At 40.4% G+C, this 15046-nt stretch overlaps 1 protein-coding gene across 1 annotated transcript; it reads left to right on the top strand.

Moving 5' to 3' along the window:
• The first annotated feature begins 365 nt into the window (after nucleotides 1–365).
• On the top strand, nucleotides 366–13631 carry LOC106549899 (cytosolic 5'-nucleotidase 1A). Its single transcript, XM_087716628.1, has 7 exons — nucleotides 366–478; nucleotides 3682–3739; nucleotides 6919–7086; nucleotides 8513–8642; nucleotides 9092–9214; nucleotides 10595–10773; nucleotides 12483–13631. Exons 2-7 carry the CDS (start codon nucleotides 3695–3697, stop codon nucleotides 12795–12797), a joined length of 960 nt encoding a protein of 319 aa, XP_087572754.1. The 5' UTR covers nucleotides 366–478; nucleotides 3682–3694; the 3' UTR covers nucleotides 12798–13631.
• The last annotated feature ends 1415 nt before the right edge of the window (nucleotides 13632–15046 follow it).

Raw genomic sequence — 15046 nt, 5'->3', positions numbered from 1 at the left:
GAAATGAGAGGGCTAGAAGAAAATTATAATCCATCTCTGCCAGTGAAAATAAAAATGCCTTTGACAGGGTTATGAAAGATGACTGCACAGTCTGTCCTAAATTGAAAGGCTGGCCTGTGGGAACCATGAAATGAAACTCTGGATCTCCCGCTATTTGTATCCTTTCCCTTGTGGACAAACTTCAAACTGTCCTCACTAGGAGAATTTATCCATCAACTTGTAAAACAACGCCTTGCCCACGCCCTATTTATTTTAGCCAGCGCAAGGCGCTCTGGGAAAGGGAGTCCATTCTGATCTTTCTCTCCGTAAATAGACATGTGGCCTTCCGGAGGTGCCGACTACAACTCCCAGCATTCAGAGGGACTTTTATATCGTAGGGAGAAAAAAGTATACATAAAAGAAGCAGCATGCGCTTAGTTGTAAACTTGATTCTTCGAATGCCGCTGGTTTTGAAACGAGCTTCTATGAATGATAGGTGGTGAGTTTGGGGATATTTGACTATTAAATATTTGAATATTGAATTGCATGCTTGTTTTTGTCATTAGAAAAACTGTAACCATCCAACTTTTTGCGATCAATCACCATCTTTTCTATCGCTTCCCCAATTCGTGCCGGCTCCTTAAAAGGAAATATTTGCCTAATGCTGTTTCCTTTCAATCTGTTCTGTTTCTCCGCTTATGTGCGCCTTTCTCTCCTTGCCAGAAACCAGGAGGGAAAGTGAGATTTAGTGGCTACAGTATTGCAGTCATCGGAGATGATGAAGGTAGATTAATTATTTATGTGTGAGTAGTATAGGACAAGGAAGAAGGCGAACCAATAGTTATCTCGGAATTTATTCATTTCATTTCACTCTGGTCCCCATGACCGACCCAGCTTGGATCTGGCAACATTATTCTGGGACTCGTATATTTGCCTTAATTCATTTGTTCATGTCTACTTAATATGACTAGCTATAAACAAGGTGCGGTTGAATTGCATCCATAGCCAACTTTTGTGATTCTCTGAGCACTGGCTCTGAGTTTCTTCCTATAATTTATCCATTTTCTCTACTTATTTATTATAACTTCTTGATTGCAAACAGGTATTCCAACTTTTATAGATGAAGCTGAACTGCCCCAAATTATTTACTAGCTAGAAACTAACATATAAGCATCTCGCTGAATCCAGTCAAGCTCCCTCGCTATTAAACCTTCAATTAATAATAATCAAGGTTGACTCAGCCTTCCATCCTTCCCAGGTGGGTAAAATGAGGACCCAGATTGTTGGATGCAATAGGCTGACTCTGTAAACCGCTTAGAGAGGGCTGTAAAAGCACTATGAAGCGGTATAGAAGTGTAACTGCTATTCAGTGGTGGGTTGCTAACAGTTTACCCCGGATCGGGCGAACCGGTGATGGCAGCAGGAGCTCTGCCCACCCACCCAGACGCTTCTGCACATGTGCAGAAACATCATGCGCGCACACAAGTGAATCGGTAGTAAATGAAATTGAAGCCCACTACTCGTGCTATTGCTATTGCTAATAAACTAAAGAGTGTTGTGAAATAACACTTCCTGGGAGCCTCCAAACCATCTTTAAATGCAACAAATTGCAGAACTGAAATAGCAGTTTGCTGTAAGCCTGATTCCAGACTGATTGCAGCAATGTTAGTGATAAAAATGAGAAGTTGATTCGTTGCTCTTATAGGCATTTTTATATGTGGCACTTACAGTGTGGAAGTACTTAGGATGGTATTCCTGGAAGATTTCTATAGACGAATGATTCTTTTCTAGCCCCTTTCTTAAATTTTTACCTAGGCCCCTTCTTCAGCCACTTTAAATTCTGTGGCGTTAATTCTAATTCACTTTAGAATTAGAGCCGAGGTGGCGCAGTGGTTAGGGTGCAGTACTGCAGGCCACTTCAGCTGACTGTTATCTGCAGTTCAGCGGTTCTAATCTCACCGGCTCAAGGTTGACTCAGCCTTCCATCCTTCCGAGGTGGGTGAAATGAGGACCCAGACTGTGGGGGCGATATGCTGACTCTGTAAACCGCTGAGAGAGGGCTGAAAGCCCTATGAAGCGGTATATAAGTCTAACTGCTATTGCTATTGCTTTATCTACCCAGAGAAGGTAAATGTCATCCAGCACAGGAGTCAAGGAACCTCAGTGATCCCCCATTCAGGGCTTTGAATTGCTATGATTGGCACAGCACAGCAAGAGGCTGTCAGGGCTGACCATAAAATTTTGCACATCAAGGAAAGGGCAATACAGGAGAACCAGGGCTAAGGTAGGCACTGATTCTTGGTAATATAAAAAGCAATTATTAAAACAAATCACACTCCTGAAACTGTCAAACTGGCTAATGCTGAAGTTGGGAAGATGCTGAACTAGACTGGACTGGACTGGATAGACGTTGGCCTTATCCAGACACAGTTCTTTTATATACTTATGCAATGTTTCAAGACAAGCAAGCCTACATTTGCTGCAGTATTGGAGCTATATCAAGTTGGCATGGCACACATACAATAGACATTTTATTCTCCAGACTGGTACAAAGAATGCTCAAGAATCTATTTTTACTCCCTCTTCCTAAAAATTAACATTATAAAGAAAAATCAACAGGTATCTGTACTTTTCATTATTTTAAAAAGTGTGCCTTGTATTTATATCCCGTCTTATCTTATGCAAACACATCAGGCATACATGGGGGTTTCCCCTCATTTCATCCTATAGCAAAGAGTAGCAGAAGGAATTACTGGTTCAAAATAATCCCATGAGATCTTTAGTCAAGTGCAAATTTGAGTGTGCTTGGATCTAGTCTGGTCCCTAGATAGCTTCCAATGAACAAAAGTTATTTTATTGAAAGAATATAACAGTGACAAGCTTTACTGGATGAAAAGTTCTATCAATCTGATACCTCCCAATAAAAAATGATTTGGCTTTAGGCTTGTTTATTTATTTTTTAAGAAACATAACACTTTTTTAAAGTCCCCAAATGTTAAAGCCTTTTTTCAGGATCTGATTATAAAAGATTCACCTATTTTTATATAAAATATGTATTTCCATTCCGAGCAACAGACAAATCAGTAAATCAATACAAAAGTGCCATATTTTTTTACTTTGGACTGAATTACATGTCATAACAGAATGTTCGCTGAATGCATACTCACTCATTTGGGGTTCTCTGTTTTCTTTTTTTAGCAAATTGCATGACTAAGCTGTTATTTCTCAACTCAATTTGAATTAGATTTCATCATTTACAGTTGGATACTGGCTCCATAGAACAACATTTTGTCCAATTATATGAGAAGTTTATGCTGAGTGAAAGCAGGCCCGGCTGTAAGGCAAAATGAACTTCAGACAGCCAGTGCTTGTATATAGCACTCCCCGAAAGTAGAAGTGGACCTTCTCCTCAACTCCATATCTGCTATGCTAGTCTGTTGCCTTCAAGAACAGTGGAAGATGTCTCCATAGCCAATATTAACAGAAAGCTTTTGCTCATGGAAGGAACACCATCTTGTTTTTTGTTTTTTTTACCTCAGAAAGCTTATTGCTTCACTCTATCTTACAGCATATCACAGCACAGATGTGAAAGTGTTTTCTTCCTCTTTGGGGTATAGAGTAAAGAATGCCATAAGTCTGATATCTGCTCTCTTGCCATTAAATGAACTTGATGGATCAACTATTTTCTTTCTCCCTTTCAAGGTGAGAACAGAAGATGGCAGACCCTCACAGCACCATCATAAACCCCAGCATTAACCAGGTGAAGTATTAATCACAACAATGCTTTACATGCACTACTATTTGAAAGGTTTGTGCCACTGTCTGCTTTTTGCAAAGGGGTAAGTTTTGCTGCTCAGCTTCTGCAAATCATGAAGGAAGAAGCACTTTCATTTTGCCTAATATTGGGCCAGCAGCAAGCCTGGGTCCCCAAAACAGCGTTATATGGTCCCAAGCTCCTTGTTTCTTTCCTTGATACCACCACCCTTTAAAAATAGAGGGATTTTTTTTTTTGACAGTAGTGACATAACATGCTAATCTACTGTATGTTAAACTAAAATGTGGTTTGTAGAATTATCTCAATTATTCTAGAGTTGAGAAATCACAATTCTTCTCACTGAAGTAACATGAGTTGTCAGTGTACTTTGTGTGACTTTGCAACCAGGATTGGCACTTTAGATACTGGAAGAAAGTGCAAAACAGGGAAGATATACCCACTCTGTCTTTAGAAGCAAGAAGACTGCATGGTTGTAGGAAGAACCTTTTAAGAAATGCTTTGCACAAACCTTCAGCAAAATGAAACACCCTTTTGAAAATTTTGCATAGGCTATTAGATTCACAAGAATTACAAACATATTCAGGTTAAGTTCGTAAATCCTTATAGATGGCATTATATAGTCACAGGGACTTGGAGCACAGCATGCTGCCAAAATTTACCAGATGAGCAAAAACTACTGAAGATAGATAATATGTCAAACATCATAAGGAAAGCTGAGTGCCATAGAATTGAGGCCTTTGAATTGTGGTGCTGGAGAAGACTCCTGTAGTTCCTTGGACTGCAAGGTGATCAAACCAGTCAGTCCTAGACGAGATCAACCCTCACTGCTCTTTAGAAGGCCAGATCCTGAAGATGAAACTCAATACTTTGGCCACCTAATGAGAAGGAAGAACTCACTGGAGAAGAGTCTAATGCTGGGAACGATTGAGGGCAAAAGAAGAAGGGTACGACAGAGAATGAGGTGGCTGGATGGAGTCACTGAAGCAGTCAACATGAGCTTAAATGGACTCCAGGGGATGGTAGAGGACAGGAAGGCCTGGAGGAACATTGTCCATGGATTCGCGATGGGTCGGACACGATTTTGCAACTAACAACAAATATGTCAAACAACCAGATCCTATGCCATTAAGGGCTTTATTAACAATAAGCAGCACCTTGAATTTTAACCAACAATTAATTGCCTTCACCACTGAACTCTGGATTGATATTCTGGATAGTTTTTGAATACTCTTCAACAGCAGCCCCATGTAGAACACATAGCAATAGTTTATTCATGACGGGACTTAGGACTCAAGTGTCTATCTGAAAATCTCCTTGATCCAAGAATAGGCCCAACTGGTACACTAGAGAAATCTGAGAGTCCATGGTCATCCCCCTCACTAATCTCAAACGGGAAATGTTTCTCCTTATGGGAGGCAACTCAGGTTTTTGAAGGCTATCTTTGATGTCTCTCAGAAAGCTCTCAGTGCTGCCCTTTGCTTGGAAATAGAATCTATTTCAGCAGAAATGCAAGCCTGGCTAAGAAAGAGCACTTATTGGCTTAAACTGACATTCTGTTATGAAGGCTAATCTCCCCTGATTCTTCTAGATAATATACTCAATTTGGAAGGAGACCTTAGAGGCAAACTACACAACTGTGGATCTATCTATTTTAGCTTTGTAACCTTTGGGTTCTAAAAGAGAATTGCTAATGGATATTGATTTACAGAGAGAGAGAATGCTAAGGGCTGTTTTTGCTTTGAGAAGGGAAATCTATGAAAAGCTTTCACCTGAGTAAGTATATATAACCTTGATATTGCAAAACATCAAAAGGGACCTTAGCTCTTGTTAATGCTATACTTTCAGTCTTACTGGAATGAATGTATCCGTTTGTAGAGAGGGTTTGCCTTGTCATTCAGTCATTATATAACTCCAGGTAAGGCTCTAGCTGGGGTTACATAATGTTGTAACTTGCTTTCTGTGCAGCTTTTAATGATGTCATTTTTAAACTTGCCAATTTAATCTCATTTATATGATTTCTCTCTGGGTTGTTAATTGTTATCATAAATTTACCAGTTGTTACAAATTGATTTTGAGCTGGATGATGTATTCCTTGGCAGTTTTTGTGTTCGGGCCATGTTGCTATGTTGATTGCTTATCTGAAATTTAAAGCTTAATTTCAGAAATATTTTAGAATGGATCTGTATACTTTTAAAATAGTTACATTAACTAGTTTTGAACAATATGCCTTTGAACTAAAAGGGGAAATGTTCAGTAACATGGGCAAAAGTATATGTGTGGACCAGCTGCCCTCTAAAAAACAAGTGGACAATTAAATTTTCCCTAGAGGCCACATGATAAACTGACACTGTTTGGATGGCCAATGCAATAGGGCTGTGAAGGTGTATAGGCATGCACACACCCAAATACATTTTTTTTTTAAAAAAAAGGAGTCACTTTCAAAATAAAAGCAATCCATACAGGCTGGACAGGAACAGCCAAAGGGCTGGTTTGGCCTAGAGGCTGTAAAATGCCCAGGTCTATTCTAAAGCCTTTATGTCTCTCTTCTGGATCTCTTGGAAGCATCAAGCTGAACACTGCTGTCATTTATTCATGCATTTAATTAGGGAGTGGCATTCCAGCTCCTTCCAATTTTTTCTTTGTGCGTTTTTTTTTTCTTTTGTCCTTTCCTCTGGCGTATCTTTAAGACACTTCTCATGATGAGTTGGCAGCCAATTTAAAAAAGCATGTATGGGCCAAGTTTCACAACTAAAAGGAAGATTTATGGTTGTTGACAGAGAATGTGGAGTCTCATTACGTTCATGCAAGACTCCCTTGAACATTATTATGGGAATCATGTATGAGGTGATGACCACTGGTTGATTACAGTTCCTAGTTTGATGACTGATTTCCTAGCCATCCCTTTCCTTGGCAGTGTGCAAGGTCAGGCCCAGGTTTCTAGGCTGGAATAACTTCTGCATACTATGTAGTAATTATGCTGTAAATACAGGTTTTGCAGAGTTTTTTTTTTAATAATTAGCTTTCTGAATACAATGCTAGCTCACAAGGAGAGATGGTGCAGTGTGATGATGAGAAAGGTATGAAAGAGGAGAATGTACAAGTTTCTTTCTCTTCCTTTCCAACCCTTTAATGTTACTTAAGTCAATGTTCTTGAACATCTCCAGAAAGATCCAAAGGAAGCATTGGTTATTGCTGTGACAACCAGGGCCATTTTCAATTTGGAGAGAGAGCATGAAATCTTCTTGACAAAGGGCAAAGAGGAATATGTGAAACATCAGCAAGAAAATGAGAATAGCCCCTTGGAGCAGGGAACAGCTTTCCCTTTCATTCAGGTAAAAAGAAAATTGAGGGGACGGGATTTCTTTTAGCAAGTTATTTGTAAGTAGTGCATATTTTAAGTTTTTAAGAGAGTCCTCATCCAGTCCTCATGTACTAAATTAAAACATAAGAGTAAATGCAGATGGGACATTTGTAATAGCAATCACAAAGTTTTTCACCAGCAATGATTCTGGCTTGACTGGAATTTTTTTATCCAAATACCGTATTTTTCAGAATATAAGACACAACTTTTTCCCTCAAAAAAGAGGCTGAAAATCTTGGTGCGTCTTATACACTGAATACAGCATTTTTTTGCCTCCTGAAACCTCGCATCCTTTGCAAAAATGGCCGTGCATAGCTTGTAGGCGGCTTTCAGAGAGCTCCTGGGGGCTGGGGAGGGCAGAAATGAGCAAAAAACGGGCCGTTTTTTGCTCTATTTCCCCCCCCCCCAGCTCGCAGGAACACTCTACAAGCTTCCTAATGCCCTTTTTTATGAAAAAATGGGCCATTTTTGGTCATCCCCCCCCCCCCCCGAACACTCTACAAGCCTCCTAAGGGCTATTCATAGTCTTTTAAAAAAAAAAATGGGCCCGTTTTCATGAAAAACGGGCCGTTTTTATCAAGTTTGCAGAGTGCAAAACCTTTTTTTTTTAAAATGCCTCTTCAAAACTTTGGTGCGTCTTACACTCCAGTGGGTGTTATACTCCAAAAAATATGGTATATGAAGATAATCAAGTTTTTGACCAGTGTTCAGTTTTTTCCTCTTGCCCAATAATTGTGTCTCCATTTTTCTAAGAAATAAGAACTTCAAGTGTTTATGAAGAAGTTACATAAGGGTTATGGGCATTTTGTAATAGTTGTGTTTTATTTTTTTAAAAAAAAACCTCAGTGGTGTCCACAAGGTATGATTAAAAAAAAAATCCATCAAAACGGTGACTTGCTCATTTTCTTATGTGGGTTGCACATGTAACATGTGATGGGAAGCTTTTGATCTCACAGTTGTGGCTGCAGCCTTGACATTTTTGACCACGTTCTAGAAACATTCCTGCATATATCCATCTATTGCTGTTCAAGTTTTTCCATCTTCAGAATTCACTCCAGATCATTAGTGTGGACAACAATTGCAACTACATTTAAAATGTGATTTTTGCAAAGTGTATCCATATATGGCCATTCAGGGCTCGCCTTCAGAGAAACCTGTGAGTAATGCATGTCCCAAAGGTGTTTTTTCAAAAGGCAACTGGAATTTCTTTGTTTTTCCTTGAAGATCTTTTCATCCAAGAAGTTTCTTTAATTCATGGATGAGAAGCAAAAGGTCTTCAAGGGATAAAAAAGAAATTGCAGCTGTCTTTTGAAAAAACACCCTTGGGACAGTCATGATCTATATGACTGAGAAGCTCCATAGACATATACTAATACATCTTTGCCTGCTCCTTTTAGGCAGTGCAGTTTGTGAACAAGAAACTCCTTGAAAGAAATCCAGAAGAAAAGGGCCTCTTTGATGTCATTGTTCTCTCCAATAATAGTCCGGAGACTGGTGTGCGAATAATGAACAGCGTGAAACAATATGGTAGGTTGTCTTTTGAGTTGGTCTCCCAAAGATTTTGAATCAGTTATTTTCTTTTAGTGTCACTGTTGTTGAGAAAAATAAGAAGAGGGGGACTATGTATGTGTCTTGATCTGCTATAGTATATAAATCTGGTCTAATAACCATACTTTTATAACTTTAATGTCATCATATGAGGGAAAACACTGGGCTTGAGAATTAGTTATTCTTCTGCCAAATCCATTTTTTATCAGTTATACAAGCCAAATAGCCCTTTCTCTTCTTTCCTTATAAAGTTTCAAATGTGATCTTGCTCCATTTCAATCACCATTAAGAAAAAAAACCTCTGGAGGTGCCAACTCAGCACTTCATAGTTTTTAATAGTTGGATTGCGAGAATGAGATTTCATGATATACCTTTTTGCTGCTTCAACTTCTATTTGTGTTCCCCCTTGTTTGTTCCTGGATTTTAAGGTTTGGAAATCTCCAAGTTTTGCTTTGTCAGTGATGAAGATTCTACTCAATATTTGAAAACCCACAATGTGAAACTTTTTCTCTCAGCTGACCCAAAAGATGTGTGCAATGCACTTCAGAGAGGTTTGTCCTTCTTTTCTCTTCCTTCCCCTTTTATCTGAAATATTTACTTTTCTTATATTTTTCTGCCATCTCCCTGGTTATGTCCTGAGATGAATGCTCCTCCTCCATTATAGCCTATCGCAAATTCTACAAGGGCCCTCCTGAGAAAATCCTTCCGTGCTCTTCCAAGATCAGACAACAAGGAACAATATCTCCTCTTCGTTGGCTTTTCAACTTTGACACTCTCATGTCAATTACTTATATCAGGTTATTTGTAGCATAAACACCGAGGGCGGCAAGTAGTGTAAGATGCACTAAATCCCAGTTGGTGTCACTGTTTAGCAGTGCAGGTTTTGTCATCAGGGAAGTAAGTCTATTTTCATTAAAAAGGAATACATATTTTCTGTCATGCTCTTCCAGTATTTCAGTAAAACTATTAGAAGCACATTGAGTGATCTAGTGTGTTCTTCTCTAACTTGGTTTCCTATTTAACCTGCAATCCCTCAGAATTTCCAACCAGTTGAGAATTGTTAAAATTGTACGTCTTGTAGAAGGGGAGGAGATAGATTTTGGTACCAAGAAATGCTTTCCTATCTCTCTCCACCTACTCCATGGGGCCTCGTAAGAAGAATTTTAAAGACAAGAAAATACAATTGAGCGAGTCCAGAAGTATTTCACGAGAAGAGTACTACACTCCTCTGTTCGCAACAGAACACCCTACACCACCAGGCTTGAAATTTTGGGCTTGGACAACCTAGAACTATGCCGCCTATGGTCAGACTTAAGCATAGTACACAAAATTATCTGCTGCAATGTCTTACCGGTCAACGGCTACTTCAGCTTCAGCTACAATAATACAAGAGTACAACAAATACAAACTTAATGTAAACTGCTCCAAACTTTATTGCAGAAAATATGACTTCAGCAACAGAGTGGTCAATGCCTGGAATGCTCTACCCGACTCTGTTGTTACATCTTCAAATCCCCAAAACTTTAACCTTAAACTGTCGACCTCGTCCCATTCCTAAGAGGTCTATAAGGGATGTGCATAAGTGTACCATTGTGCCCACCGTCTCTGTCTTTTTGTTCCCATTTATTCATCCCCATTTTAGTCATACTCATGTTTATTCTTATACCTATTATGTTGTAAATGATTGACAAATCAAATCAAAGAAAGACAGAAAAGTTGTCAGTTGTATCTCAGAAACACATGATTTGATAGCTTCTCCTAAGGGGTCTATGCAGCCATAAAGCATTTTTAACCATTTCTGCTTCATGTAAATATATAATCCACATCATCTTCAGGAAATAAGGAATGATCAGGGATGATTTGTTAAATTGGGACCAGAGCCAAGATGTCTCTTCTGAACAGGCAGCGTAACAAGTCTATTTGTCATGCAGGAGTCTCAGCAGCCCTCATCTTTCAGCAGGAGATACAGGCTCCTAGAACTCAATTACGAGTTGTCTTTGATGGTGATGCTGTACTCTTTTCGGATGAGACTGATCGTGTCTTTCATGAGAAAGGTCTTGAGGAAGCAGTGGAATATGAGAAAATTATGGAAAGTGTACCCATGGGAGAGGTAAGATTGCCCTGTTCTTAGAAGATACCCCTCTCTAAGAGCCATGATGGCCCAGTGGTTAGAATGCTGTATTGCAGGCTACTTCTGCTGACTGTCGGCTGCCGGCTGCCTGCAATTTGGCAGATCGAATCTCATCAGGCTCAAGGTTGTCTCAGCCTTCCATCCTTCAGAGGTGGGTAAAATGAGGACCCAGATTGTTGGGAGCAATATGCTGACTCTGTAAACTGCTTACAAAGGAGCTGTAAAGCACTGTAAAGCAGTATATGTCTAAGTGCTATTGCAATTGCTATCTTCTCTCTTTATTTCTTCTTGAGATAGACAAGGTTTTCAAGGTTCGCTATGAGGATCTGACCTTAGCATTTTCTAAGTGCAAAACATGTGTTCTGTTACTGAGCCTGAACCCAAGTATCTTCCCACTGCTGTTACTGATCTTCTTAATGGTTACTTCACTCCTGTTTTCCCATGCCGTCCTATCAGCTTGCCCACCCCCTGGTCTTTCCATTGTCTTCCTGCTACTTCATGTCAACTCATTCCTTCCATCTTCATCTGTATGTTCTACAACAATTGTAGAAATGGTATTTTTCAATCAATTTAACAAAGAATGACAACAGATGAGATATAACTTTAAAAAAGAATTAATTCACAGCTGGTTAATCCAAAGTCTGCATAAATACTTCTGCTTTACCTTCACAGGTATATTCAGTTTGTTTGTTTGTTTGTTTTTTGGATTTAGTTAGTTCAAAGTTCGGTTAGTTCAAAGACTAACTGATGACAAATTTGCTTTAATGTATTTGCCGTATTTTTCAGAGTATAAGACGCAACTTTTTCCCTCAAAAAAGAGGCTGAAAATCTGTGTGTGTCTTATACACTGAATACAGCATTTTTGCCTCCTGAAACCCTACTCCCTTCACCAAAATGGCTGTGTATTGCTTTTAGGAGGCTTTCAGAGTGCTCCTGGGGGGTAGGGGGGCAGAAAGGAGCAGAAAACGGACCACTTTTTGCTCAATTTTGCCCCCCTTCAACCCCCAGGAACACTCTATCAGCCTTCTAAAGGCTATGCAAGCCCCTTTTTTTGATGAAAAATGGGCCCATTTTCATGAAAAACAGGCCGTTGTTTGCTTGTTGGGGGGGAGGCACCCTCCCAGGAGGACTCTACAAGCCTCCTAAAGGCTATTCATGCCCTTTTTTTGAAAAAAAAATAATGGGGCCGTTTTTGCAAAAAAAACCAAAAAACGGGCTGTTTTGGGTGGTCTGCAGAGTGCAAAAACTTTTTTTTTAAATTTGCCTCTTCAAAATCTTGGTGAGTCTTATATTCCTGTGTGTCTTATACTCCGAAAAATACCATATTTATGTCTACAAAACAGCCCCTCTAAATGTTTTTTTACACAATGTATTAATGATCATGAAAATATTACTGAATTGAGATATGAAAATACAATGTAAAGTTCTTCCATGTTGCCTAATGAATGGATTTAGATTCACTACTTAACTACTTAATTGCCTTCATGACCAACCTTTATTGTTAATAGACTAAAGTAAGATCCCCATGTTGATCATATTATTCATTGTAAATTAAAATTATAATAGAGAATTATAATAGAGCTTAATTGTCCTTCTCTGAGTATAATAAGTGGGTTTTCATTTCTACTCAGCAGCTGTCTGTATAATAATACAATACCATTCTTTCTGCTTCCTGCCATCTTTTGCAGGGCCCCCTGAAAACCTTCGCTTTGCATCTTGGGAAGATGCGTAAAAAGTTTGCTCAGGAGGATTCTCCCATCCGCATCTATTTGGTGACTGCCCGCAGTGGCCGTGATATGGGCACCCGGGCCATCAAAACCCTTCGGGAATGGGGACTGCCGACTGATGAAGCCTTCTTCATGGCTGGAGCTCCAAAAGGTCCTATCCTCTCCAAGATCCAGCCCCACATCTTTTTTGATGATAATTTTCACAATATCCAAGGTGCTCAAGATGTTGGCATACCCTCTGCATTGGTTCCTTATGGCTGCCAGAAAGGATCATAGGATCACAGTGTTCTGTCAGTTAACCATACCAATATTTCTAAGTAAAGGATGCAAACTTTTAAATGTACAGAGAGAGCAGTGTTTAGAATAAATTACATTTATAAAAAAAAATAGGAAGTGACTTTACCTGATGAGGGTAAAGATCGTATTGAAACAAAGGGGGAAATCAATGCTTATAACATGTAGCAAATTGGTTCCTTTCTTTGCCTGTGCAATCATTTTTTCAATTGATGACATTTGGAGAGTCTGTGTTATTACATGTAGGTTTTCAGAAATCCATCAAGCAATGGTGTCCAAAATGTCTGTCTGCCTTATGCAGAGTTTATTTGGCTTTTGTACAGTTTCAACCAGCAGAATAGAGCACAGAAAGCAACAGTATTGTTTTTGGTTTACTCCCTCCTTTTTCCCTTGTGAATCCAGAAGGCTATCCCAGCCAAGGTTGAATCTCACATAACTCCCTGATACGGCCTGTCTCTGCTCGGTGAGATCATGGGCTAAAAGATAAGTGGCTACTTGAGATCATGGCTGTAATGCGCATGTCTGTATGTAACCTTTCCCGCATCTGGTTCTGCTAATTAGGTGAGCTTGTAGGTATCCGAGATAACCAGCTACTGAGATCGCAGTAGCTTACTACGCATGTCTTTACGCAGCCTTACCTCTATTCCTGCAATCACAATAAGAGGTCAATCCAAACAAAACATTCTGGACTTCTCTATTGTTCTGTAACAAAGAGAAAAGCTATTTGCATGGGACAGACTTTGCTTTCCAAGTATAATTACTATAACCATAAGAATTCCATTCAAGCCTGTCCATGAAAAATTAACTTTTCACGCTGTTTGAATTGGATCTATCTGCCCCTTTTCCTGGATTCTGTAGTTTTCCAGCTCCCTTCTTTCTATCAGTTTCCGGACTGAGTTACTGGATTATGGCAGCAAATTGCTGGTTTGGCAGAAAAACAGGAATATTTAAATCTTGGCTTGGGTTTAGTTTATCAGAAACCAACATCCATCTACAACACCCTAAAGAACTCCCCCCAACCCCTAGAGATCCATGTCCATCACGTTGGTGACATAATTTTATTTTGTGATCCTTGACCACCATTTCCCTTAACCCAAAGTAATAGCAATAGCAATAGCAGTTAGACTTATATACCACTTCATAGGGCTTTCAGCCCTCTCTAAGCGGTTTACAGAGTCAGCATATTGCCCCCACAATCTGGGTCTTCATTTTACCCACCTCGAAAGGATGGAAGGCTGAGTCAACCCTGAGACATTGAGATTTGAACTGCCGAGCTGCAGAACTAGCAGTCAGCTGAAGTGGCCTGCAGTACTGAACCCTAACCACTGCGCCACTTCGGCTCTTCAGCCACTTCAGCCTTTAGCAACACTTTGGAAATAATTTCAAATTGTATTGTATATTGTATAAGTTTATTTATAGGCCGCCCTTTTCCCTGAGGGGACTCAGGGCGGCTTACAACTTATGTAGGAGGGGGATACATACAATGACATATAGGACAATACATAATTAAAAGAATAGAGCAACATTCATCATTCGGGCGGGGATGGATTAAAATCTTTAACCCCAGGCCTGGCGGGATAGCCAGGTCTTGAGGGCTGTGCGGAAGGTCTGGAGGGTGGTGAGGGTACGAATCTCCACGGGGAGATCGTTCCAAAGGGTCGGAGCTGCTACTGAAAAGGCTCTCCTCCGCGTAGTTGCCAGTCGACACTGACTGGCAGATGGAACTCGGAGGAGGCCCAATCTATGCGATCTGATGGGTCGCGAGGAGGTAATTGGCAGGAGGCGGTCTCTCAAGTACCCAGATCCACTACCATGAAGGGCTTTGTGGGTGGTAAGTAGCACCTTGAAGCGCACCCGGAGATCAACAGGTAGCCAGCGCAGCTCGCGGAGGATAGGTGTTATGTGGGCGAACCGAGGTGCATCCACAATCACTCGCGCGGCCGCATTCTGGACTAGCTGAAGTCGCCGGATGCTCTTCAAGGGCAGCCCCATGTAGAGCACATTGCAGTATTCCAGCCTAGAGGTCACAAGGGCACGAGTGACTGTTGTGAGAGCCTCCCAGTTCAGGTAGGGTCGCAACTGGCGCACCAGGCGAACCTGGGCAAATGCCCCCCTGGTCACAGCCGACAGATGGTAATCAAAGGTCAGCTGTGGATCCAGAAGGACTCCCAAGTTGTGAACCCTGTCTGAGGTGTAATATTTGACCCCCCCAGCCTGAGTGATGGAACACT

Source organism: Thamnophis sirtalis, unplaced genomic scaffold (assembly GCF_051295495.1).
Source record: "Thamnophis sirtalis isolate CommonGarterSnake01/CBP01778 unplaced genomic scaffold, rThaSir2_p1.2 scaffold_1, whole genome shotgun sequence".
Taxonomy (NCBI): Eukaryota; Metazoa; Chordata; class Lepidosauria; order Squamata; family Natricidae; genus Thamnophis; species Thamnophis sirtalis.
The sequence above is the reverse complement of the archived record's forward strand: the minus strand, read 5'-3'. Positions and strand labels throughout refer to the sequence as shown.

Bases quoted from the DNA above. Each gene is read 5' to 3' on its own strand.
- LOC106549899 (XM_087716628.1), top strand. From the start codon at position 3,695: ATGGCAGACCCTCACAGCACCATCATAAACCCCAGCATTAACCAG. The intron at 8,643-9,091 runs GTAGGTTGTCTT...CTGGATTTTAAG, and splicing joins GAACAGCGTGAAACAATATG to GTTTGGAAATCTCCAAGTTT. The intron at 10,774-12,482 runs GTAAGATTGCCC...CATCTTTTGCAG, and splicing joins AAAGTGTACCCATGGGAGAG to GGCCCCCTGAAAACCTTCGC.